This window comes from Microtus ochrogaster, assembly GCF_000317375.1.
Source record: "Microtus ochrogaster isolate Prairie Vole_2 chromosome 6 unlocalized genomic scaffold, MicOch1.0 chr6_random_2, whole genome shotgun sequence".
NCBI lineage: Eukaryota > Metazoa > Chordata > Mammalia > Rodentia > Cricetidae > Microtus > Microtus ochrogaster.
In genome coordinates, this window is record NW_004949095.1 from 10,624,605 (window position 1) to 10,650,680 (window position 26,076).

General features: G+C 40.9%; 1 protein-coding gene across 1 annotated transcript in view; it reads left to right on the plus strand.

Annotated features, from left to right (window-relative positions):
* The first annotated feature begins 7,705 nt into the window (after positions 1-7,705).
* Positions 7,706-26,076, plus strand: part of Tnfsf4 (TNF superfamily member 4) — a 20,678-nt gene continuing 2,307 nt past the window's right edge. The window contains exons 1-2 of the mRNA XM_005363954.2: positions 7,706-7,858; positions 25,660-25,702. Of these exons, the coding sequence (XP_005364011.2) occupies positions 7,706-7,858; positions 25,660-25,702 (196 nt within the window). The remainder of the gene's footprint in view (positions 7,859-25,659; positions 25,703-26,076) is intronic.

A 26,076-nucleotide genomic window follows, 5' to 3' on the forward strand; every position in this document is an offset into this window, starting at 1 on the left:
GGGCCTAGGCAGTTTCTTTATTAATAAGAAATCACTCCCACATCATCTCCTTTCATCGCCTGATGAAGGTTAATATTCAGGAGGATGCCTATATGTTTTTCTTTGGGTTCTCCTTATTTAGCTTCTCTAGGATCACTAATTATAGGCTCAATGTCCTTTGTTTATGTCTAGAAACCAAATATGAGTGAGTACATCCCATGCTCCTCTTTTTGCGTCTGGCTTACCTCATTAAAAAAACACCAATGATAGCCTTTGCTGGAGAGGTTGTGGAGAAAGGGGTACATTCATCCATTGCTGGTGGGAATGCAAACTCGTGCAACCACTTTGGAAAGCAGTGTGGCGGTTTTTCAGGAAATTCGGGATCAACTTACCCCTGGACCCAGCAATACCACTCTTGGGAATATACCCAAGAGAGGCCTTATCATACAACAAAAGTATATGCTCTACGATGTTCATAGCAGCATTGTTTGTAATAGCCAGAACCTGGAAACAACCTAGATGCCCTTCAATGGAAGAATGGATGAAGAAAGTATGGAATATATACATATTAGAGTACTACTCAGCAGTAAAAAACAAGGGCTTCTTGAATTTTGCATGCAAATGGATGGAAATAGAAAACTCTATCAGATTTCTTATGAACTCAACGTAGACTAGCTTTTGCAATTGTTAGATTTAAAGAAGGTTAGATTTTGAAGTTTTTATTTTGGGTGACATCATGACTGTATAGAATTGCCAAAGCTTGTTTACTGTATGCCTTAAATAGATGAATTTATTGTACATAATTTTATTTCAGTGTGATAAAGTTCTTTAAAAAATAAATATGTATTACTGGCTAATATGCTCATATTTTCCCTACTCTCTTGGTATTGCATACATATTTTGGATATACAGTTTGACACATTTTTTTTTTGTGAGCACCAACAGTTTTATCTAGCTGGTTGTTTCCTATAAGGGTAGGCTACACAATGGGCTTCTCTCTCATACAGGGAAAAATTACTGCGACTGTTTTGTACCCCCGAATTTTATAATGTATCATCATGCCCAAAATAGCTGCCAGTGGTCAATTCAAGCTGTAAAAAGAAGCATCAACTAATATGAAGACTGAAAAGGAAAATTAGCCTCTGAAGAAAAGGGACTAGTGGTTCTGAAACCCAAGTGGAACATCACTCTATGAGTTCACATTTGCATTTGAACTGCTGTTGCAAGTCTGGTTTCAATTAGCAGCGCACATCACAGCTGTGTTAACCTCAAATCGAAGATCACAGTCTGGGCCACCAAGAGACTTCAATATTTAACATTGCCATTTTCAATACTGCTCTCTTCTGCTTCTGGAAGGGCTGCACTTCTGATCCACAAGCAAGCAATTCAAATTAATTGGGCAGATCTTTATAGAAAGCTTCTCCTGGCCTTGTGGGAATTCAGGACAACATCCCCGAGCTCAGGGATAGTCACCATGGGGAAGACTGAAATAATTTTAGGAAGTTTTAAGAGAAACAACAAAGTGTAACCAAAGCTCTCTACACTTGCATTTTCTTTGGGGCCCTGATAAGAGTTCTTATCACAGAGGTGTAAAGGTGGAACAGATCTCCATTTGCTTCTGGGGAGACTCAAGATCTGGTTCTGACAGGATCTCTCAGAAATATAGTTTATCATACCCTACTTCTCACGTGCTGGGTCAGAATGAGGAATAAAGGGGTGTTGGGTCCGGGGGCACGCAAATAATAGGGGACAGACCACTGAAGTCTGGGAAACCAGAGGTGAACTTTATTCCCAAAATCACCACGGGGCATAAAAAGCTCACCAGCTAGCCAGGACCATAGCCAGAGTTTGAACATCTGAAATTGTGGCAATGAGGGTGGGTTTTGACCCTCTTTTTATAGTAAGAAGCAAGCATTAGGCACGGACATTTTGATAATTTTGAGGTTAAGCTTAGAGACATACTGCATTTTAAGATTTATAATTTCCAATAACAAGGTTTGAATTAAATTGCGTTTACATAAGCTTGCATATTTTCTTTGTAGTTAATAGTGTTTGCAAAGAAGTTTACAGCTTTTCTGGCATAACCAGTTTCCCATAGCATGAAACAATGTGAAAAAAAGTCAGGTAAGAACATTTGGTTAAAGTTTATGGGATGGGATCTATGTGAGGAGTTTTGCACAAACCTTTATTAAAAGTCAACTTTGGTCCAAGGCGGTTGTCAGTTGTAAGAGGCAGGGAAGTTATCATAAAAAACTAACCCCTAGCTGCAGAGAGCCATTGGAAAAAGCTAACCTTTGGTCTTGACCAGAGCTGCTGGTTGTAAGCAAAGAAAACCATTGTTAAAAACCAATCCCTAGTTGTTGACAGAGTGATGACTGTCAGTACCCACTTCTTTAGGCTTATAAATTTATATTTTTATATCAACATGTTGTTTCTGGACTCTTCATGGGGAAATCTGAGTCTTTCTCAAGCTCTTCTAGTGACTCTGATGATCAATTAGGCTTTGGAGGCTATAGGTGCTAAGAACGCTCTACTCAAACCTCGAATTCCATCCACAGTGTTCTTCCAATGTTATTGTTTGCAAGGTTTATTAGATTTTTTAATTGTGTGTATGTATGTGTGATTTTGTGTGTGTTCTCTTGAGTGCAAGTACCCTTGGAGGCCGGAAGATGGTGCTGGATTCCCTGGAGCTGGAGTTACAAGCATCGTGAGTCACTGGGTATGTGCTGGGAAGTAAGCTGGAGTCCTCTGGAAGAGCAGGAAGCACTCTTAATTTCTCTGCTATCCCTCCAGCTCCATCTTCTAAAGTTTTTGTTTAGATTACACTTGAAGGCCCCTACCTTACAAGGCATCCTTCTTGGGCAAGTGCGTAGGGGTTTGGCAGCGAGCGATAAAACACAAAGGTTTCTGAGGCAGAGTGGATATCAGAAACAGAAAAAGAGGAAGGTAAGTTTGGAGAGGAAACTTAGAAAGACTAAATGTGGAGTTAGAGAATTTTAGCTCTTTCACTCTTAAATGTGTGTGTGTGTGTGTGTGTGTGAGAGAGAGAGAGAGAGAGAGAGAGAGAGAGAGAGAGAGAGAGAGAGATTTTGCACATGTTTGAACTTAGGTCGTCAGGCTTGGCAGCAAGTCCTTTGTGTGCTGAGTCATCTCCCTGCCCAGAGAATTTCAATTCTCCATATGGTTATGACCTCACTGAGCATAAGAAACAAATGGTTTGAGAATCAATGAGAATGAAGTAGAGAGGGAGGCTGAAAGTTTAATTTGGGAGTTCAACTAAGAAGAAATACAGTTTTGGGTCAAAGCAGCAGCAGCAGGGATGGAAAGAGTAAGATAACATGAGCCCAGGAGCCCCACTTTGGGGACAGAGGCTATGCAGTCTGACTGATCAAGAGTAAAGAAAAGCCAGTACTGATTCTATGACTCAGAGCGTCCTGGGCAGCCAAACCAGGACATCAGGGTCCACAGCAGGTTGATAACAACGAGGGCAAACCTAGTATTTGAAAATGCGTTTAACTCTATCCCTTCCCATGGATCTTACTCAAACACTCAAGACACTTGGTTATAACTCCTTGTGAATGTTCTAAGTATTTGGTGCATGAAGAGCCACTGTAAATATCTCTGCACTCACTGGTCTCTTTACTTTGGTTTATAATCATACTATTTCTCACTTAAATAATTGTGTGAATTGGAACAAGTCACCCTCTCTGGGTTCAAGAACTAGAAAAAGAACATTAATCTGTAGGGAGCAGCCCTTCAATATTTGGGAGGTAGATTATACCATTGTAGAAAGATAAAAGATGAAGGGCTTGGGGAGCTGAAAAAGAGGTGATTCTATAGAGCATGCTTACATTTTTGGTTGGCACAGAACACCCTACACAGGTCTCCCGAGTGGAAGACATTTAACCCCACCCTTCAATCTGCATTGGACCTATTCCAAGTCCTTATTTTAAAAAGTCTAAAATACAAGTCACATCATCTTCTGCTTAGGCCTGTAAGGGTTTCCCTGGCTCCTTCAAGGAACATTCTAAAGTCCTTGACTTTTAACAAAATTCATTTCAGGAAAGCTTCCCAGAATCTCACCCGCCATGCACCTCTCTAGCTGCAATTCCCTGAATGCACAAGGTACAAGTAAGATTTACCCAGAGTGTACTGGCTGCTTTTGTCCCCGCTGCCTGTCCCTGCTTCCTTAGAAGATCAGACCTCTGGTTTCTCTGAGATTTACCCAACTCATCTCAGGGGAGCTACGTTTCTAAATTTCAGTGTAGAGTGGTACCCTCTTGCTGCATGCTTCTTCCTTTCCTTGATACCTCAGTTCTAACATCTTCCAGGCTATGGCCGTGCTACCTTCTTTTCTGTGACTCTTCTTCAGGATATGTTTTACTCACGTGTTTTTCCCCAGCACCCGTATTAAGGCACCTGGCCCAGGCTTACTGAGTGGAAAATGATGACATACGTAGACATTTCAAATAGACAAACAAACAAACAAAAAGCCCCAAATACCAGAAAAACCAAAACAACAACAAAATCCCCCAAACCAAAAAAAAAGCCCCCAAAAGTTTTGCTACTTTCTGAACATGAGATGTTCTGTCAACTTTTGAAGTATTTTTATTTTCCATACTTCTCTATAGCTTTGGTTCTTCCTATATGAGGTTAATGTCTATGATAAGTAATCACCTTGGTTTATTTTACTTTCTAGATTCAAAGCTAATTTATTCTGACAGACACGTTTGTATAAGGTGTTTTAAAACACACTGCTCACAGGGTTAGTAATTCACTCGAGTTCTTTACAAACCTTTCAACTATGTTTTATTAAAAAGTATTTTCAAGATATCTGCCCATCTGCTCAGGACTGAAAGGCCACCAATGATGTAATTGCCAGTAGTTTTTAAGAGTCATGTTCAAATGCTCGAGCAGCCCAATGGTGACTTTGAGACACTCACACAGTCTATCAACAGAGCTCATCCAGAATGCCCAGCTTGTTTTCTACTTCTCTCTCTCTCTTGTGTGTGTATGTGTGTGTGGTGTGTTTGTATGGTGTGTGTGGTGTGTATGTGTGTGCATTTTTTGTGTGTCCTCCCTTTCATGAGGGCTGTGAAGAAGCCAAGAGACTGTGGTCAATAAAAAAGAAACAAGAGTAAGATACTACTTAAACTTCAATAAAGATCACAGGAGGCAAAACAGCAGTAGGAAGTCAAGAGGGAGAGTTACAGCATGACTGTGCTCTACTTTCTTGGCTGCCTCTACTTTCTTGGCACAAGATACCAAGCAATTCTACAGTTCCCACTGTATAGAAGAAAAAAGTATTTATTAATTTTTCTTCAGAGGAGCATGATGCCAGTGATAAGGGAAAGCTACGTGCGTGCTGCACAGGTTTGTGCTCATAGATGTTCGTTTGTTTATTTTTGTCCTTTCGGCAGTCATTTAAAATATTCCCAAGACTTGGGGGAAACGGTTCAGTCAGTCAAGCACTTGCCATGCAAACATGAGGTTCTGAACCAGCATCCGTGTAAAAGCTGGTTGCAGTGGAGCATGCTCATAGCCCCAGAGCCAGGGAAACTGAAACAGGAGGATTTTTGTATGCTTGCCAGTCTAGTCAAAATGCAAGTTCCTGGTTCAGCGAGAGACCATTCCTCAAAGACTAAGTTGGAGAGCAACTGAAGGAGACACTTGATGTTCATCGACCTCCAGCCACTACATTAGCCACACATGCATATGCCCCCTACATGGATTCCCCCCATGCACATGCCACCCCCACATGCAAATACCTGCACTCATGTGCTTAAACACACACACACACACACACACACACACACACACACACACACACACACTCACACTCACACACTGACGCCTAGCCAGACTATCCCTTGTGATTTTCAACATGAATGCATTTTCTACTGTTTCAGCTTGTGTCTAGCTTCTATTAGAGTTTAGGGCTTTCCCCCTACTATCTCTTTCAGCCGTATTTTTAATTGTGTATTATGCTAGGCAGGAGTTACACACAGATTTTTCTTTCAGCTTTTGTCTCTGCACCCTCTGCCTCGCTCACACCTTGCTGAGGGAATCTCTTTACGGCAGAGTAGCTTTTGAAGAACCCGAGTCCCACTTTTGGCTTTAAATCTTGGATGTATGCCTTAGTTCCAGTATGTTCTTCAAAGGCAAAGCCTTGTTATTTAAATTGTTGAATATTGTGCCAAAGTACTTTCCATTTTCTATGCTTGTTCTTCTTTTGAATATAACTCATATCCATAATTGTTTTTAATTGTGAAAAATTTGAAGTTTTGTGTATCGTCTTATATTTCTAGCATTCAGAATATGTTTTCTCTCAATTCTTTCTTTAAATATCCGTTGAAGGCTCCATGAGAAACCATAAGACATACTTTCCCATAGAGATAAGTAGAGAGAGAATAATGTCTAGCATCCCTTCACTATCTTACATAGCATGGACTTGATATCACGTATTCAGCAAATATTTTACCATTTTGGACCTGACATTATTATTTCACATTTATTTAGTTCCAAGTGCATGCCAGTGAGAAAAGGTGACCAATGTTTATTGGAAGGGTATATTCGTAAAGGTTTTTTGTTTTCGTTTTTCATATATGGATATTCTGTCTGCATGCAGGTGTATCACTTGCATCCCTGGTGCCCACAAGGGTCAGAAAAGGGAGTCAGATCCTCTAGAAGTAGAATTACAGATGGCTTGTGAGGCACCATGTAAGAGCAGGGATTTGAACCCCAGTCCTTAGGAAGAGCTTAACCGCTGAGTCATCTCTCCAGCCCTGGGAAGATATTCTTACTTAGCGGGTTTTGAGTCCAACCAGCACTTGGAAGAAAAGAGCAACACTCAAAGGTAACTCGAATGGCTCATACAGAGATTATGTGTGGGGAAAATAAAAAGTTAAGTAGGGGCGAGGGCAGAATTTTCTTCTGTATCTTTTCTGATAGTAAGAAAATAATTATGTGCTTACTGAGTTTCCCTGAAATGAATAAATATGATGGTTGCAAGGTCATTTAACACAGTGTCTGACACATAGCAATTGTTCAATAAATACTAATTTATTTGGTTTAACGCAAAGACCTCACCTTTATGCCTGTCTGCATAATCCACCATCCTATGCTCCTCTTTGTCCTTTTCATCTCAAGTGCAAGTTGCAAGGGTTTTATTTTAGGGTCCGTAAAAAGGGCTGGGAGATTAATTGCATAATACAGACAAGGATGTCAGGGCAACAATTTCCTCAAATCTCTTCTGTGGTTTAAGACATCTTGAGGGATTGATAAAGAAGCTGTGCTTAAAAAAGAAGGGAGGGGGGTAAAAGAACAAAAAGATGATCTTTATCTATCTTTACTGGTGCAATAAAAAACTACAATAAAAACCCTAATAGCACATGTTTGTGACTATCATCTCGAAGTCACTCGATTCATAACTGGAATGCCACAAAAACAACTCCCTGTTAGCCCAGAGGGAAAAAAAAAAGAAAGAAAGTAAAGGGGAAATTCAGATTAGTCACATAGAAGTTCCCCCGCCTGCAAAAGCTGCAGAGTTAAAACTGAGAGAGTCTGCCTCACTCCTTCAATTGCCTGTTGTCTCAGGTTCTGGGACCTTTGTCTATCTTCTGACCTGCAGGCTTGGCTGTGCCCTTATCTTCTCTGTGGTAAAGATCAGTCTTCCCCAGGTTCCCCTTCCCCATATCTGCATCGTTTCTGCACACAGACTGTGAAGATGGAAGGGGTTCAGCCCCTGAATGAGAATCTGGAAAGTGGATCAAGGCCAAGGTTCAAGTGGAAGAAGCTATCGAAGGTGGTCTCTGGGATTCAGGGAGTGGGGCTGCTCCTGTGCCTGGTCTACATTTGCCTGCATCTCTATCCTGCTCCGGTAAGATACATCACTGGGTGTTGCTTCTTCTCCAACTCTTGGTGAATGGCAGTTACAACAGCTGCAGTTTCCTGGAAATAATCGAATGTTAAAACTGGTGAGGGCCCTGCCATTGCCACCAGGTGATTGTAATGTGTGGTCAGATGCCCTTTGGCGTTTCCTTCCCTTCTTAGCTCAACAGGTGCAGAGGCAGGGCAGGCTGAAGGGCAGAGAAGCCCTGCTTTTAGATTAGTTTTTTTTTGTCATTTTCTTTGTAATGCAAAAATCCGAATGTGTCTTGGTGAGCTGTCACCCTGAAGCTTTGGGTCACTGCTTTGCCTATCCATTCTGGGAACAACTATCCATTTAAGGAATCAATACAAAAAAGAGATCAGTAACAGATCCTATCATATGCATCTACCGATATTCAAGGGACCTGATTTTTTGATAACCCTGAAGGTGTCAATATTCAACCCTTTCCAATCAATGGCTTTTTATCTGAAGGGCTGCAACATGTGTGTGCACATCTGTTGGTGTGTGTGCTCATATAACTTCATCTCATAGCCGCTTGTTTTTTGATAACCACTTTAAAACCCCAGAGGTTTGTTTTTTTTTTTTTTTGTTTTTGTTTTTTTTTTTAAAACATTTTTTTTTTTTGTCTTTTGTTCTTTTTCTTTCATTTTTTTTTTTGTGCGTGTGCTTTTTTTTTTTGTGTTTGTGTTTTTTTTTTTTTAAATGTTCTTCATTGTAGAAGGTAACTGTAGTCTCCCTGAACCTTCTGTTGGATCTGGCATCATAATTATTTCCTCAGTGTTTGCTTTATCTCAGGAAATCTTTCCGTGATAGATGACAGGCAAAATGGAACTTATTTTTAATGGACATGTCAGAGGTACAGCTACCTCAGATTAAACCAGGATATGATGAAGAGTCCAGGCAAATGCCTGGGCTTGTCTTTGTTTACAGGAAGTGGGGTTTTCAGTATATAGAAGCTAGTGGGAGTGTATGTGTTCACGACTGCTGAACCGTGTCGGGTGCTTGCCACTTGTGCCTACAAACTCCAGAAATGTAGCTGGCATGTCTTTCTTTGTTCTAAATGGGGCATTTTATGAACTCAGAAAAGGTTATTTAAACAACCTCAGAGAGCATAAATTAGAAAGTGTATGTTCAAGTCTGCTTTACCAGTTAGAGTACCGCCGTTTTCTTTCTTCCACTCCACACAGGACTCCGGATGACAAGGAGTCACTCTGGGGAGAAGGCACCAGGGTAGAGTACTGTGTTCGTGGTAGGATGCCTAAGATACAGACCGGAATTAGGTTCTTTTCAGAAGAAAGCAAACAGAGTAACCAAAAATAGACCAGCTGAGTGCATTGAATAGGTCAGGGAGTCTTGGGCCATTATAACCTCAGGGTTGTGTGTTTCCTTACTCTGTGGGATGATGAAGACAGGATACAAGGCCCCAATCTAGGGTAACCAGGTACACAGGGGCATCAGGGAAGAACAAGAAAGAGCAAAAAGTGAAAGAGGCATAAAGGGCTGGTGCCTGGGGCCTCTGTATTCAGTGCCCCCCAGGGCATGGAAAGAATAGGGGTTCTTTCTTCAAGTCACCAGCATCTCTATAGCAGAGGTAGGGAATCAAACAAAAGCCACATCTCTAGGGCCTTAAGTTAAACTGCAGTCTAGGAGAAAATTTGTTTTCTGGGGTCTTGGCTCAGAAGTAGAATCAGAAGTTAGGAGAGGTACATCGAACATTGAAGCTGTCTGCTCATGAAATAAGCAGCCTGATTGCTCTTGATAGAGATGATCTGGGGCCTTAGTTATCTAGAACGTTTACACCGCTGTAGGACCTGGGCAATGCTATGAATCATTCTTTTTAGTCTCACTTACTAAGGGGAGGAGAGCTTGGATAGGTTGAATGTGTTTGCCCTGGAACTTGGTCAGACTGTATTGATGGAGGAGAGATGAGAGGGGAAAGATAATATCTCTGACAAAGGGGCCCATAACACTTGAGAACACTAATGTTTGGTGTTGTGGTTGCGGGTGGATCAGGTGGTGGGGATGATGCAATTAAAGCTCTCCTGGGAGACATATGTTGTAGTGCTGTGTCAGGGGAAACTGAATTGCAAAGCGTATTATATACCAGGAAAACTGCCTTTTTTTTTTTTTCTGTTGTGAGAGCAAAGTATTTTGAAAAAATCCTGTCTCTCCCCCTTATTTCTTAGCTTTGCTTTTAAGCCTTATTATCTACATTCAAGATTCTGAAGTAACAGCTTTTTAACTTTCTCTGGCTGTCAAATTTTCTTTCAAGTTTATTTAGTAATAATAATTACTGGGTTAAATATCATTCACATATATGAAAAGCAGTTTTTGTCTTTGGAATGTACTCCCCCCATATCCACCACAAAAAAAAAAAAAAAAAGGACAGTCCTGACGTACATCTCGTGCGGTTAGTTCACTTTCTCCTTTGGGTCTTGGGTTTCTCTTTGGTAAGAGTAGGTGACTGTATGAGATGGACACGGAGGTCTCTTTCAGCCCAGCAGATAATGAACATGGCATTTCAAAGAATAGGCCGAGCGCTGAAGGAACAGAAAAGGTGTGTTTGCACATTTCTGTGCCCAAATGCACAGCTTTCTTGGCTTTTAAGACTAGCTTGGAAGAAATCCTATTTTCCTGCACACACTTTCTTTCTAATTTATGCTCTCTGTAGTTACGTAAATAACCTATTCTGAGTTCATAAAATACCCCATTTAGAATGAGGAAGGACACGAAGACTCTAGAATATCAGTGGCTTGAATTCTAAAACCAAAGGCTGCGGTCGCTGGCCCTACACACTGGGCGTTGCCATGAGGTGCTCTGTAAAGTGCCAGGCTTCGGTCTTATCTGGAACTTTAACTAGGAAGCAATAGCAGAAGGAAAACTGGTCTAGGGGGTGAGAAGCCTTTTATCTTTATTATTTTTATTGTAGTGTTTGTGGGGGTGTATATGTATGGGTTTATGAGTGCGTGCTTGCTTTGGTGTACAAGGCTGTATGTGTATCGGCAGTGGCATGTGGAGGCCATAGAACGAACTTGAATGTCATCTTCAGAAGTGCCTCCTCCTCTCTGTGACGACATCTCTCATTGGTCTGGAGTGCACCAGTTAGGCTAGACTGTCTTGCAAGTGGAACCCAAACATCTTCCTGTCTCCACCTTCCCAGAACTAGAATTACAAGCACACACTATTATGCCTGGCATTTTTATGTGAGTTCTGGGGATTGAATTTTGTTGCTCATGTTTTCTAGGCAAATGGCCATATCATCTGAACTATCTCCCCAGCCTGTGAGACACTTTTGTAAATTATATTTGTGTGTTCCGGGGCTGTTGAAGTCTTCCAAGCTCTGTGTCACCTTTATTGTGACCTTTTTTTTTTCAGAGTTAAGGACTTTTTCCTTAACAAATCCCACCTTCTTGTTGCTTTTTATCTGCTGGGAAAAGCAGAAGTGGTTTGTCTCAAAAAGAGCCAAAATTAGAATTCAGTTTCTGGTGATGTTTCATTTCATAACTTCAACAATTTATTTTTGTATTGTTAAATACTGAAAGAGGAATTTGCCTTAACTTTTTGTCTAGAATTAGCTTAATTTAAATGACTACATGTAATCAAACATGTCTTTTTCTTAGAAATTATTCAACATATATATATAAAATAACTTCAAATGCAAGTAAAATTTGCTTTTCCTGAGCAACTCATTGAGAATTAAAAAAAGAACATTTGCAGTGTTGAATTAATTTATCATGAAGAATTTGAGGCTCTGATAGTGGGTATTAATGAAATGGCCCAAAGACTCTGAGTTTTTGAGGAGGTATTAGCTAGTCTTTTATAAAAACAAAAAATAGAGGCCAAAGAAGGTAGGTAAATTGCTCACGATCAGCTATGTACTTAATTAACTAGGCAAATTTGACTCCTATACTAGACTTCTTTTTATCAGCTGGGGCATCCTTACCTTCGTTCTAAGTGCCTTTTTTATATAGGATACTATTGGAAGTATAGGGTAACTGCATTGACAAGAGTTTGTTTCTGTTTTAAGCTCTTTGGATTAATGGTCAGATTTAAGGTGAGGCAAAAAGGCAGCAGACATGTGGAAACTTGCTCAAGGGGCAAGAGGAGAGGAGAGGAGAGGACAGGACAGGAGGATGAAGGCTTGCCCAAGATGTCTGAGTATGTATGAGGGGAGTCGGGAGAGCTGAAGCAAGAGATTAAATAATTCAACTGATGTTTGAGAGAAGAGTGGAATTTCCCACACAGACAGGAGCGATGGGGGAGGGAGGCACACTAGCAAATCATTCAGCACGGCTGACCTTGAGTGTTCATAGAGAGTGGAGGGAGGAGATGAAGCTGAAGATCTAGGCAGGCATGGATGGCACAGGATCTTGTAAATCGTGTTGGAAAGCTTGATTTCTTCTATTTTATGCCAGCGGGGGCAGTTACGAACACTGATGATTCTTCACATTTTCCTTCTGGGCATGGGATCTAAAAACTGGCAATACAGAAACTAACCTATTCTTCCCTGGCACTAGGGGGCACCACAGTAAAACTAACCATCCCCTAACATCTTAAAGGCAGCCTGCTCTCCTTTATAACCAAATTAATTTAGTAACTTCTGCTGATCTAAGATAAAACCCTCTTCCCAGGAATCACATAGACGAGGAGGAACATTATTGGGAAATATTATTTTTGTTCTTATAGTGACGGTATTTTCTAAACAAGCAATTTAGGTACATGTATGTTCTGACCCACGTCTTCAAATTAGGAGAGAAGATGCGAATGGGAATGGGCTGAAACGTGTCACCCACAAATACACATAGAGACACAAACACATGCCGGCCTATGGATATGGTTTCCCTACCTTATCTTTGTTGACCATTGCCCACAACTACTAGCATTGAAGACCCAGGCTTGCCAAGGGGCTGGCAACCCTGCCTTGCGTCTTCTTTTCATTTTGGTAACAATGACCTCTGTGCTCTGCATTCTCAAAGAGCATGCCACTTTCTTCCCATTTCAGGGGTTTTGTGCTTATGGAAAATGAGCACTAATCCTTTGTGATCATGTGAGTCAGAGGAGCCACCGCAGTGTTATTATGACTTAACGGGTAAAAAGAAAATGATGACAGCGAAACCCCAGGCTGCGATGTAGCACACGTCTCTCCATCACCATTGATGAACTAGACAGAAGAGTTAGTTTGAAACTGGACTCTCTAACATCCTGTGCTTTGCTAGTTTTGATGCTTTCTAAATGAAGAAGCAAAAATACTTCCTTGTACAGAAACACAGAAGATCACCTTAGACATCGGGCAAAGGCGTTGAAGTATAACGGAGTATCCAGTGAACCAGGAACCTGATGTCTGGCTTGTTCCAGGCTTTTAGCTTCATGACCCTGAGCCAATTCCCTGCATGTCAGTTTAAGACTTTTGAAACTGGAACTTGGTTGGGAGGATCAACCATTTGAGAACCAAGCTTTATAAATTCCAAGATTATTACTGCTATTCGTGGGCATATTTACATAACCACACTGCTGCATGATCATTTACTTTGTAGTGGGTGTGTGTGGATGTCAACACAGACATTCAACTGCATTCAACTACAACCCATAACTCAGCAAGCATACCATGGTAAGATTAATTATAGCTTCACAGACTTGATTTCTGCTTGGAAATTAAAAAATTCACCTTGGAAAGAGTTCTGTTTTCTTTCTTTTTTTAAATGTAGAGTTCTAATTAAGAATTGTTTATGGCTGTAGTAGAGAATAAAAGCAGACAGAATGGGGAATTTATGAAGCTGTGAAGTGTTATTATGTTCAGGGTCTGGTTAAATGTGGTTCAGAAGTCTGAAATTCAGGGTTGGAGAGATGGCTTAGTGGATAAGTGTGCTTAGTGCTATTCTGAGGACTTCATCTGGTTCCTGGCACCCATACCAAGTGGCTCATAGCCACCTGGGATTTCAGTTTCAGGGGATCTGACACCTTCGTCTGGCCTTTGTGGGCACATGCGCATACATGGTGCACAAAAACTCAGGCAGCACATACATATAAATAAATAAGTCAATATTTTTTGAAAAAAATATAGAGTTACAGGATTACAATACATGTACCATGCTATTTCAGTTTTTGTTGAGGTTCATTCTAGTTTTCCAATTCTCCAGAGACTTGGCTGTTGAGCAGCAGCAGATTATGCGGTCTGGCTCACAACATTGGAAACACTGAAATGACTCGAGTGATTGGTTTCTTTTTAGATCTTTCATCTGAGATGTCCCATAGGTGCGTCAAGTTGTACAATTTTGCCTTTGATAACAATTTCTAGTTTTTTTTTTTTTTGAGACAAGGTTTCCTTGTGTAGATTTGGATCTATAAACCAGGCTTCCTCTGCCTCCAGAGTGCCAGGATTAAAGGCATGTGCCGCCACCACCTGGCTCTTAATAACATTTTTAAGTATGCCCACTAACTAAGATAGAAAAAGAGACTTTCAAATTAATTATTTTCACATTGTTTAATAAATATTATGGATAAAAGTCTTAATTACAAAGTATAGCATTGTGTTGGTGGAAAACATATTGAGGACTCTGGTGTGTTTAAGTGACAGACATTGAGGGCAGGGCTTCCCCGCAGGCATCAACAGCAGGACCCTGGAATCCAGATAAGTAGACAGACAAAGGTTTTAATAGTGACAGTTAATATTAGAAAGTATAAAGGAACATCAGCATTATCAGCAAGGGAGGAAAATAAGGCCTTGCTGCATCATAAAATAAATTGTACAACATGTGTTTAGTGCCTATAAAACACCAAGTCAAGTAATTAATGTGATGATATGTCTGTGATTTCTACACTACCTACAAATGCACATTCAACTGCTCAGTGGTTTTCTGGGGGCGTCCGCAGTTCGGTATCACAAACTGGGTGGCTATAATTGACAGGACTTGGTTCTCACAGTCCTGAAGGCTGGAGATGCTGGAAAGGTCATGCTCTCGCTAAAGGCTCTAGGCAGGCATCCTTCCTTACTTCCTTCTCACTTTGGATGGTTGCCAAAGGTCCTTCAGGTTCTTTGGTTTCACACCAACCTCTGCCCTTCACATGGCTGCCTTCTTGTTTTGGGGGAACCTCTCTCTTTCTTTGAAGAGAATCAGTCATGTTAGATTTAGGACCTACCCTAATGCCGTTGATGTCATTTTGGCTACTTATATCTGTAACAACTTTATTTATATCTATTTCCAAATAAGGACACATTCTGAGTTTTAGGCAGACTTGCATTTGAAGGGCATGCTGTTCAACCCACTAAAACTTGAGGTATGATTTATAAAAACTCAGAGACAGAAATTGGGGTTTCAATCTGAAGGTCAGAAAAGCAAAACAGCAAGCCACTGGTTCTTACCTCTATCTCAGTCTGAAAACTGTGATCCTGCCTCCAGAAATCTCAGAATGAGACTGTGTCTGAGAGCTGTTTCTTCCCGTTTTATAATTCTCTCTGGGGCTGGAATTAAAGGCATGCATGCACTGTTACCGCCCGGTTTCTATGGCAACTAGCGTGGCTACTGGGATTAGAGGTGTGTGTTACCACTGTCTGATCTATAAGGCTGACCAGTATGGCTGTCTTACTCTCTAATCTTCAGGCAAGCTTTACTTATTAAATTAGTGATCACCGGGCATTGGTTTCCACCAGGCACTTACTCAATGGTGACCAAGAAAAACGCAGTTCTCCTTGTTCTGATAGTTTGTTACCCAGTGGAAAAGAAGGCAGTTAAATGAGGACAGTGGGGCGTAAGACAGGCACCCCTTAGCCAAGCAGGGCAGTAAGGAATTTTGCAGGAGGCTACACCTGCTTTTCTTTCCAGTTGATATTTAAAAAGTGAGAATCCTTTCCTTTGGCGTTCGGCAGTTGGTCTCTCTTCTGCTAATTAGTTGAAAAGCATTAGTTTCAAATGGCGTTCTCATCAGTCTCCACGTCACCAGTCTCCTGCTGCTATAATCTCGGGATTTTATCCTTCACTATTTATCTTTGCCAGCCTCATTTTCCCCCAGAGCACATGCCGAGTTCAGCTTTGTGCTGATGAATCTCGGCAGCTCACTGCACTAGGTATGCCCTGCCCCTGACTGTTCATTACTTACCAGTGGGAATTTTCTCAGCAGGAAGGGGATTGCAGCTTCTCTTAAGTCCGCAGGGTCTGTGTTACGATCTGTGGTCCAGAAGGTCTTGTGACACACTGTTTGGAGACGAGTCTTTGGGATTCTGTGAGATGACTTGATGAACTTCTGCAATGGAGCTGTCAGGAGACTCTGCAGTGCAGTCATTTTGTTTGAGGTTGGACATAGAGATGAGGATATTAAAAGGCCAGAAAGGGAAAGGATTTGTTCTAGACTCAGTACAGAAACCAGGAAATCCCTACTGCCAGACTGATGCCCAGCCCACTCTACTAGGTTGCCTTTGTAAGCAGTGATCCCTTCTTATATAGTATGAAGAAATGGGTGATTCCCAGTAGAAGATATCAATGGCAGGGCTTTTGCTGCTTTCCTTATATTCACAGATATCCAGGACAATTCCAACAATCGTGGGCAATGGACAGTGTTACAAGAGACACTGTCATCTTTTATGTGACCACACAGTTGCTGGCCTAGGTCCAGCCTGGTCTGAAAGATGAAGTGAGCATCTCAGCAAATTTAATTACAGAATGTCATATTTGAGGCCTGGCAGGAAGTGTGCTGATGCAGTGGGGGCATTGGAAATGCGCTCTTACAGGTGCTTAGGTGCTAAATTAGTGCAAGAATATTTTAGTGGAGACTTTCTCAGTCACTGAGGGGGAAGGAAGAGAGACACGTTTTGGTAATCCCTCTATCAGTGTTATGTGAAGAATCCCCCAGCTAATCTGTAGTGGGAAATCTTACTACAAGAATATCTTGCCTTTGAGGATACAAAGAATTAGTTTGTTAGCTCAGTTACAGACTTCTTCATGTATTTTAATATTCGGGTCACATGCATACTTTTGGCTGTTTTTGTTGTTTGGTTGAATATCTGAGATTACTGTTAGGAATCAGAGATAATGAAACCCCAGTCCTTGTTCTCTGGGACAGAGAGTGGTGAGTTCCTCTAGGGAGTTACATGCAGCCGGCACTAAGCAGTTGATGACAGGACTGGGGATGGTTAAAAGAGGAGACCACTAGGTTTACAGCAGGCTGTGCAGTCAGGAGGAAGGCAAAGCTGGGTTAAGACTGTCAGTGGATTCAGGGTGAACATGAAGAAGATTTTTCGGGGGAGAGAATTCATGTTCACAAAAAGTTCTACAAACTTTTCAAAGCAAGGTTTACAAAGCCACACCTCTGTCTCTAAGAGAATGTAACTTTAGGGATAAGTTTTTATGAATACTGAAGATTTCTTGGCCAAGATTTTGCCTGCTCCTCTTCCCAGTTGTTTCACTAAATGAGGTTCTGAGTTCTTTTGATCAGAAGCAGAGCTCACTTTTTGCAGCGGGCTGCTTCCATGAAATACATACTAACTCTCAAGCTGGGAATTCTACTCTCCAAGTCCACCGTAGTATGGAAGTGTGAAAAATCCCACTTTTCTTTTTTGAGTAGCAGCCTAAGAACTTACTAGGCTGTGCTTTCACGACTTCTCAGATCTCCTCCCATGGTGGAAGTTCAAGGTGGGACAGCAACTCTGTCACAGTGGAGGTGGCATGGGCATTAATTGTCTCAGATTTCCCAGTCTCCTTAAGTGACTCACAGGTCATTCATGTGCCCCCTCAAGAATTTTACATTGTGCCCTGATATTGAGTGAGGAATAGCAAGCTCCAAATATGACTGCAGAGCCTACTTCCTGGTTTCATATTGGATGAGTAACATTTGCTCCTGGCACAGTTACCACTCTTCCAGAAAAATGCCAGATGAGTATAAGGTCAACAGCATTATGTCATATCCCACTGAGTCAGAATCAGAAGCTCATGCTCTCCAAAGATGATCTCTTCAGACATTGTCACCTTCCTGGGGATGGGGGATGAGCAGCTGGAGAAGGCTCATGCATTGAATTCTTTCATCTATGTTACTGAACATGCCAAGAAATTATGTAATTCCAACTCCTCCACGCTCCCGCTTGAGCTTGTCTGTGGGCTTGTATCCCCTTCTCGGATAGGTACACCCAGTCAGAGCCCACTTGATGGTGCTGTCCTTGGGATCTACATTGAAAACCTACAGGGTTGTCTGTCTGAGGAGTTACTTTTGGAGAATTTCAGGGTATTTTTAAATCTGAGTATTTTGACCGTTATCCCCAAATTTGAAATTTTAATCTTATTTAGTAATAGTTAAAACAGTTTAAATCAGTTTTGTACGCCAGATAAATGCTTTTTTCATGAACTATTTTTAAGGTATCATGGAACAAAGGGAAGAGTGAGTACTGTAAGTCTGAACTAAGTACCTTTTAATCCTTAACCAGCCCCAAACAGCTTTGGTTCTCATTTTCCTATTTCTAACTACAGGCAATTGTTATGTGTCATAGGGTGATTTCAAGCAGGGGAGAAAAAGGTGATGGATTCAACAAGATTATCTCAGTGCATGGCTCTGTCAGAAATTCTCAATTCTGTTTCCCCTTTTCTTAACTATGCAGAGAATGGCCTTATTTGGAGGTGTTTCTGTCAGTTCATAGTAAAGTATCTTCTGCTGATCTCAATCTTTGCTCTTTCAAAAGCTAGATCTAGGTGTTTTCTCCATGTGTTACCAAACCATGAGATAATTTTGTTTGCATTTTCTGGAACTCTGGGGAATGCGTTGCTTGTTGATAGTTCCTAAAGGTTTCGTGTAGAGAGACTACTTTTATGAATGGAATACAAATTTGTCAAAACCAAATAGTGTGAAAGTTCTAACTTTGTGTTCACAAAGTTGAGTATCATGGGTATCATATAGTAATATTTAGTTATAAAGTATTTAGCTAACATACAAGTAAAATGTTTCACTGCAAAATTTTTATGTATTTGTATTATTATACTTTGTTCTCATTTACCTCACTCATTGACCTTTACCATTAGCCATTCCTACCCCTTGCTGGTCCTTTTCCTATTCCCAAATGGTCCCAATTTCTGACATATATATATATATATATATATATATATATATATATATATATTTAGTCAATCCATATATATATATATATATATATATATATATATTTTCCTTTACTGTCTCATGTTCTCTTTCTCCTCTCTTTTATACTCTTCCTTCCTTCTTTCTTTGCTTCTTTTCCTTTCTTTCTTTGCTTCTCTCTCTCTCTTTCTCCCTTTCTCTCTTCTTTCTTTCTTTCTTTCTTTCTTTCTTTCTTTCTTTCTTTCTTCTTCCTTATTTCTTTTTGTATCCCTGGCTGTCCTGGAATTCACTCTGTAGACCAGGCTGGCCTCAGACTCACAGATCTGCCTACCTCTGCCTCCCATGTGCTGGCTGGGAATAAAGGTGTGCGCCACCACTGCCCGAGCCCTTTTTCTTTTTTTATGAGAAACACATAAATATAGATTTCACATATTTAGAGAACTTGCAGTATTTCTCTCTTTGAATCTGGCTTATTTAATTTAACCTAAAGGCAGATGAGAGATTAAAGGCAAAGGACATGTATAGTATGGAATTCTATCCAGGGATAGAGGAAACCAAAATTATGCTTTTTTCAGAATGGATATAAGCTGATCTCATTATGTCAAACAATACCTAATAACTTGCTGCTGCTTTTAGTCAAACCATCAAATAATATGATAATCATATCATTCATCAACTATTGGATAATAACTCTGGGAACAGCAAGCATTTCCTAAGCACCAGTCCCCCACTACCTACCACAGTGCTTATTAAAAGTCTTCTCTCTTGATTTCAGCCTTCAGAAGTTGACGATTTAGTGATTTCCAAACTGTGAATCCCTTTTTATTTCTTTCTTTGAGACAGGGTCTCACTATATAGCCCCTTAACTTGCCAGGAATTTGCCATATAGATCAGGATGACCTTGAACTCCCAGAGATCTACCTGCCTCTGCCTCTCTGCTGCTGTTTAAGGTATGTTCCATCACATCTGGCAACCCAGACCTTTTGAGTTAGGGCTTTGTGAATAAGTTGACCACTTCTACTTTTGTTGTTCACAAATTTCCTAGGAGATTCTAATGTATCTTCGAATTTAAGAACCACCAGACTAACTTCCTGTGGTGTTATTAGCTGTCCCCAGAAACGATCTATACATCACATAGACGGTTGTCAAATACCTCGTACTTGCCACCTAGGTACTGAGTTAGCCCTGGGAACACTTGCTTTTTCTTCCTTCCTCCCTTCCTCTTTTCCTCCCTTCCTCCCTTCCTCCTTTGCTCCTTTTCTTCCTGCCTATCCCTCCCTCTCTCCCTTCCTCCCTCCTTCTCTGTCTCCTTCCTTCTTATTTTCTTCACCTGTAGCAGATCTGACACCTAAGGAGAAAGCATGGGTTCTGGGTTTTCCCTGAGTGTCATCACAAAAAAGTTATTGCTAATCTGCTGGAAGGCAACTTTTCTCTTCAGTACAGGTGCTGAAGTGGATACAAGAACACAGGCATGGGATAATAATACAATCTTCAAGGCAGTTTTTCTTCATTTCCTGTTCATTCATGCAGAAAAATTTATGTCAGATCTGGTGCCATAGGGTTTCAGTCTCCAGTTAGGAGGCTGAGGCAGGAGGCTCAAAGTTCAAGGACATTCTGGGATAGAAAGTAAGTTCTAGGCCAGCCTGGGAAACTTAGTGAGACCCTCTCTTTAAAAAAAAAAGAAAAGAAGGAAGAAAGAAAGAAAAAGAGAGAGGAAAAAAAGCGAGAAAGAAAGAACAGAGGTTATGGATCAGTGATAGAGCATTTGCTTTACATGGACAAGACCTTGAATTCAATCCCTAGCAACCTAAGCAAGGGAAAAAGAAAAAAAAATCATGGGATGATATAAAAATTGTAGTGGAGTTGGGGGCAGGAGTCAAATCCCTTCACTTCCATGGTTTTAATTTCTTCCTCTGAGACATTATCTTCAACACGAAGATGACTTCTTCTGTACCTTTCTTGTGCTTCTGAGACAATCCCATATAAACCCCAGTGTACTCAGTGCTGGATAATTCTGGAGTTTGATCTTCAATTGTGAAGGTGATGAGAAACCTTCACACTTTGCAGAGTAAGGAAATGCTGTTCTGCAAGCTGTGATTGTGTGGAAAGCCTCTGGCTCTTTGATATCTCCTAGTTTCCCTGGTGTCTGGAAATGCTCTGTGGGTTTTTGTTCTTCTTGGTATTCAGTCATGGTGTTTAATATGTGGGGGTAGACCAGATGTCTTTGGATTGCTTCTGGAACACTTTCTCATTGGGCTCAGCTCCTTTCTGGGTTATACAGAGAGAACTTGATTCAAGGACTTTGGTAGTTTTGTTTTATTCTTTAATTTATACTTCCATTTTTTCATATATCAAATACAGTATTATGGAGAATAGATCATAAAAATGACATTGGCCTTGTTTTCTGTGTTTTCAGAACAATAGCTGATATTTGTTGACCCCTTAAATATGTCATGTCAAATGTTTACCATTCACACACAAAATCTCAATCAATTTAACACCAGCCTTCAGAGACAATACTTTTTCTATTCCTATTTTACAGATAAGAAACTGAAAATCAGCAGGCTGAAAGCAATTTTCTATAGGTTACAACAAAATATTCTAAGTAGGGGAAATGAGATTTATAGTCATTGAAGATATTATCAGTCAAGAGTGATTTTGTTTTACTATAAGGTTCACCTTTGATACTATACTTTCTATATTCTTTGCTTTAACTAATGTATAATGACACATATTCCCTAATTATAACTCTACTATCCCCAAACATCTCCTGTGTTGCCCCTGCTCAATGTTCCCCACCCCAGGTCCTGACCCTGGACATCCCCAGATTTTTTAGTCTGTATAAATTTGCCTCAACCAAAATGTTTTACAACTGGAGTCACACTGAGTGGAGCCTTCTTTGATGGTTCTTTTACACAGATATACAAAGTGAAGTTTTCTCCACAGCTTTTCATGGCCAGATGACTCACTTCCTGTTAGCACTGAAAATAATGGTCACCTTGTGGCTGCTCCATACTTTTATCTTTTCCAGAACTTTTGGTTGCATCCGAGTATTGGTAGTTATTATTGCAGCTTCTGTAAGTTTTTGTATGGACAAAGTGCCTTAAAATATTTGTTATGGCGATACAGCTGTCAATCATCAAGGATTTGTTTGGGGACTGGGCTTGTGATTCCGATGGGCAGAAGCTGATAGGTAGACATTCTGGAAATAGATAAGAGAATAAGCAGGGATTCCTGAGCATTTGTGACAGGCAAACTGCTGGGTGGTTAATGTTATTTTCCTTTAACTACACTGTTAGCTCTTGGTGCCTTCCAGTTGCAGTATGAAGCCTTATAGTCATTTGTATAAAAGTTGAGAAATGGTTTGTATCTTTTCCAAATTCGCAAAGCCAAAAAAAGCCACAATTTGAATCAAATCTGAGGCCAACCAATCTGTTCTTTGTCTTGTCCTATCTGGTTCTTCATTCAAGGGGAAGGGGATTAAAGAAAAGAGTTGATTTAATCGTAATATGCAAAAGGTCTATGTAAAGCTTGAGAACAAGGTTACAGCCAGGCCAAGCATGATGCTGGCTTAGGAGCTGTGGATGAATGTCTCTGAGCTGCGTAGGATGTCTCTGGGCAGTGTGGGAGTATCTCTGGATAATGTAGGATGTCTCTGGGCAGTATGGGAGTATATTTGGATAATGTAGGATGTCTCTGGGCAGTGTGGGAGCATCTCTGGATAACATAGGATGTCTCTGGGCAGTATGGGAGTATCTTTGGATAATGTAGGAGTGTCTCTGGGCAGTGTGGGAGTATCTTTGGCCAGGGTAGGGATGACTGTCTCTGGGCTGAGTATGAGGAGTACACAATGAGAGCAGAAAGTTCTGGGAGCAGGAAGGACCACGTTTTTGCATTTCATAAGACTACCTGAATTCACTAAATTGTTGTTTCTAAGAGACTTCTGAGGATATGCAAATTTCCACTCTGTGTGACCTTTGGGAGAAGGAACAGGATGTTCAGGGCTGCAGTAGATCAAACCAGTGGAGGAAGTCACATGTGCTTTCCTGGCTGCCTCTTGGTATCTCAGTCTCAGAAGATGCCCTACAACATCAGGACGTCAAAAAGATAGAAATCTGTACACACACACACACACACACACACACACACACACACACACACACACTATAGAAGTGTTTTGCAAAGTCAGTCAAAATAATTAAACCATGTATCTAGTGAGTTCAAAGTTGACAAGACAATGTCACACACCAACCAAAAGGTTTCTGGAAGGCCTAGAAGTGTGGCTCAGTGGTAGGACTGGGGAAGCACTCTTCTAGAATGTGAAAGCTTCTGGGCTCAATGCCTAGCACCATAAAAAAAAAAAAAAGGAAGAAACAAGAGAAGAAATCAACTCTAAGGACTTTGAGATCAGAGAGATTGAAGTCAGTTTGTGAACTGGGAAACTTCCTGCTCTCTTCATTTGTAGGTAACTCGTTAACTCGGAGTTGCCACTTTAGTTTTGCTTTTGTGTTTTGAGACACAGTCTTATTGTGTAGTTCTGGTTACCTGGAACTCAATAGAGAGACCAGGATAAACTCCATCTGCCTTTGCCCCCCATGCTGGGATTAAAGGTGTGCGCTATCACAATGGACTAGTTTTATTTTACTTGCTTGGTTGCTTATTTGCTGTTATTGTTGTTTGAGGGAGTTTAAAGACACATACCATGAAAAGCTGGTCTTGAAATGGATGCCCACGGTGTTGTGGTTTTTTTAAAGACAGCAATCTGATGCCTCGGGACCTTGTGATACTTAATCTATGATTACTCATTACTTGCTTGTCTAGTACCAAAACCTAGGAACTGCACATTATGTCGAGCCCTGGGCCTCTGGATAGACTGCTTCTGACAATGGGTATTGGTACCAGCCAGCTCCAGAGCACAGGAACATTTGTCTAGGGAATTATAGCGGTGAGGGTAACGGGTCTTTTGGAGGTCTTCTTCTAGAACAGTTCCTAGAGCACAAAGGAGTAGCACGGAAAGGGGTGGCCAACAAGACTCCCATTTCTATCCAAGTCTGCTTCCCTCCACATGCTCAGCACATTGCATCACTGCTGTTCTGCAGCCCAGGGATTGCAGGGCTCGGGAAAGCCGCCCTTCCTCCCTACGCAGCCTGTTGATTTTAGTTCAGGAAGGCCCAGGATAATATTTAAAAGAGAAGTAGGGGATTCCTCCTGGTGTGTGGGAGTCCCCAGTGGAATCCTCTTGACTGAGGCTAGTAGTCTGCCAGGAGAGTGGGAAGTAGGGATTCCACTGCTCAGGGCATGAAAACAAGTTTCTCCCATGCCTTCTATGAGGACATTCTGCCAAAAATAACCTTGTGGCTGTTATTCCTGGCCGGAACAGTGAGCATTTTTTTTCTATTTTCTTTGTTAGTAGGGAATACACCATATTGAAAAAAGGGTCCCTATTTTTCCTGACCTCAGGCTTCTAATCATTTTTTCCAGAGACAGCCTGGTTTCTTGGTGCCTTCTTTGGGAATTATTCAGTGTGCACAGGGATGTTTCTGCCCCATGTTCCTTCACTAATAGATCTTTAACCTTGCTCCAATTTAAGTTTCTTTGCCTTTATGGCTATCAAATCCTGTGTGTTTTTATCTCCAAGCGTCTTGTCCTTACTGTTTTACTTCTTACTCTCATGTGCCAACTTGGCTCATGTTAGGTTTTTCAAGTTGTTGAAGAGAACGGAAAGATTCAAGGCTTTTGAGTAGCTAATTGGCTGGTGGAATGGCTCAGTGGGTAAACGCACTGACGTCAACATGACAACCGGAGTTTGATCCCCTGAAACTAAGTTGGAAGGAGAGAATTGATTCTATAAAATTGTCCTCTGACATACACTCATGGGCCATGGCATGTACACACACACACACACACACACACACACACACACACACACACACACAATACATAAAGCTAATTAATGAGAAGCTACATGTTTTAAAAAAAGGGCTACATGTTTTAAAAAAAGGTTCGGCAAAGTGGCTCAGTGGGTTCTTGGTGGTTGCTACTGAGCCTAAGCACTGGAGATTGATATGATGAACTCACATGAGACTGACTCCTGAAAGTTGACTTCAGACCTCTACACACACGTACACACACACACACACACACACACACACACACACACACACACACACATTTGCATGCACACACAGTAGCACACACACATGCATGTACACACACTAAATAAATTAATAAATATATAAATAAAATAAGCTGGTTACATGCAAACATATTGCGCTTTTAAGGGTTAGAGAAGGTTGTTTAGCCCCTTGAAAATAGGATGTGTTTACTCCTGTGGAAGAGAAAGCAGACAAAAAACTTCCAGAACTTTCTCTTAATATGTTCTGGGAGTCTGTGCCCCTGGTAGAGTGATTCTCTGAGGGACTTTCTAATGAGTGCTGCTATTTAAATGGAGGATTGGGGCCCTGTGAACCCACATAGTATACCAAAAGAGAGTTTGGCAGGCAGATTTCAGATTCTCGCATGATAGATCAGAATTGCCATTCCCTATCAGAAGAAATGCGTAGCTGTAGAAAACCAAGAGCTGTGTAGCCAGTCTGGGTCAAATCCTCAAAAAAAAAAAAAAAAAAAAAAAAAAAGTTAAAAAAAGCTACTCTCTTTTGTCAAGTATTTTTCCTGTGGGCTGCTGTATCCATTTCACCTTTCTTTTTTTTAAATATTCATTTTTTCTTCTTCCTTAGGTGAAGTATCCTCCAATCCAAAGTCTCAGAGCACAAGTTACCAGTAAGTATTACCAAAAGTTTAATTTATCTTCATGTAGTTCTTTTGTATATCTGTGTGGTACATGTATATCTGTGTTTATGAGTGCATGTGTGTGCATGTGCTTGTGGAGATGGAGGCTGGCACTGGGTGTCTTCCTTAATTACTCTTCAGCTTATATTTGAGACCGCCTTACACTGAAACTAGAGCTCACTAATGGAGCCAAACAGACTGGCCAGCAAATTCCAGGGATCCATTGTCTCTGCCTCCTCAGGGCTGTGCTTCTAGTCATCGCTGTGTCACTGTGTCTTCTTCTTCTTCTTCTTCTTCTTCTTCTTCTTCTTCTTCTTCTTCTTCTTCTTCTTCTTCTTCTTCTTCTTCTTCTTCTTCTTCTTCTT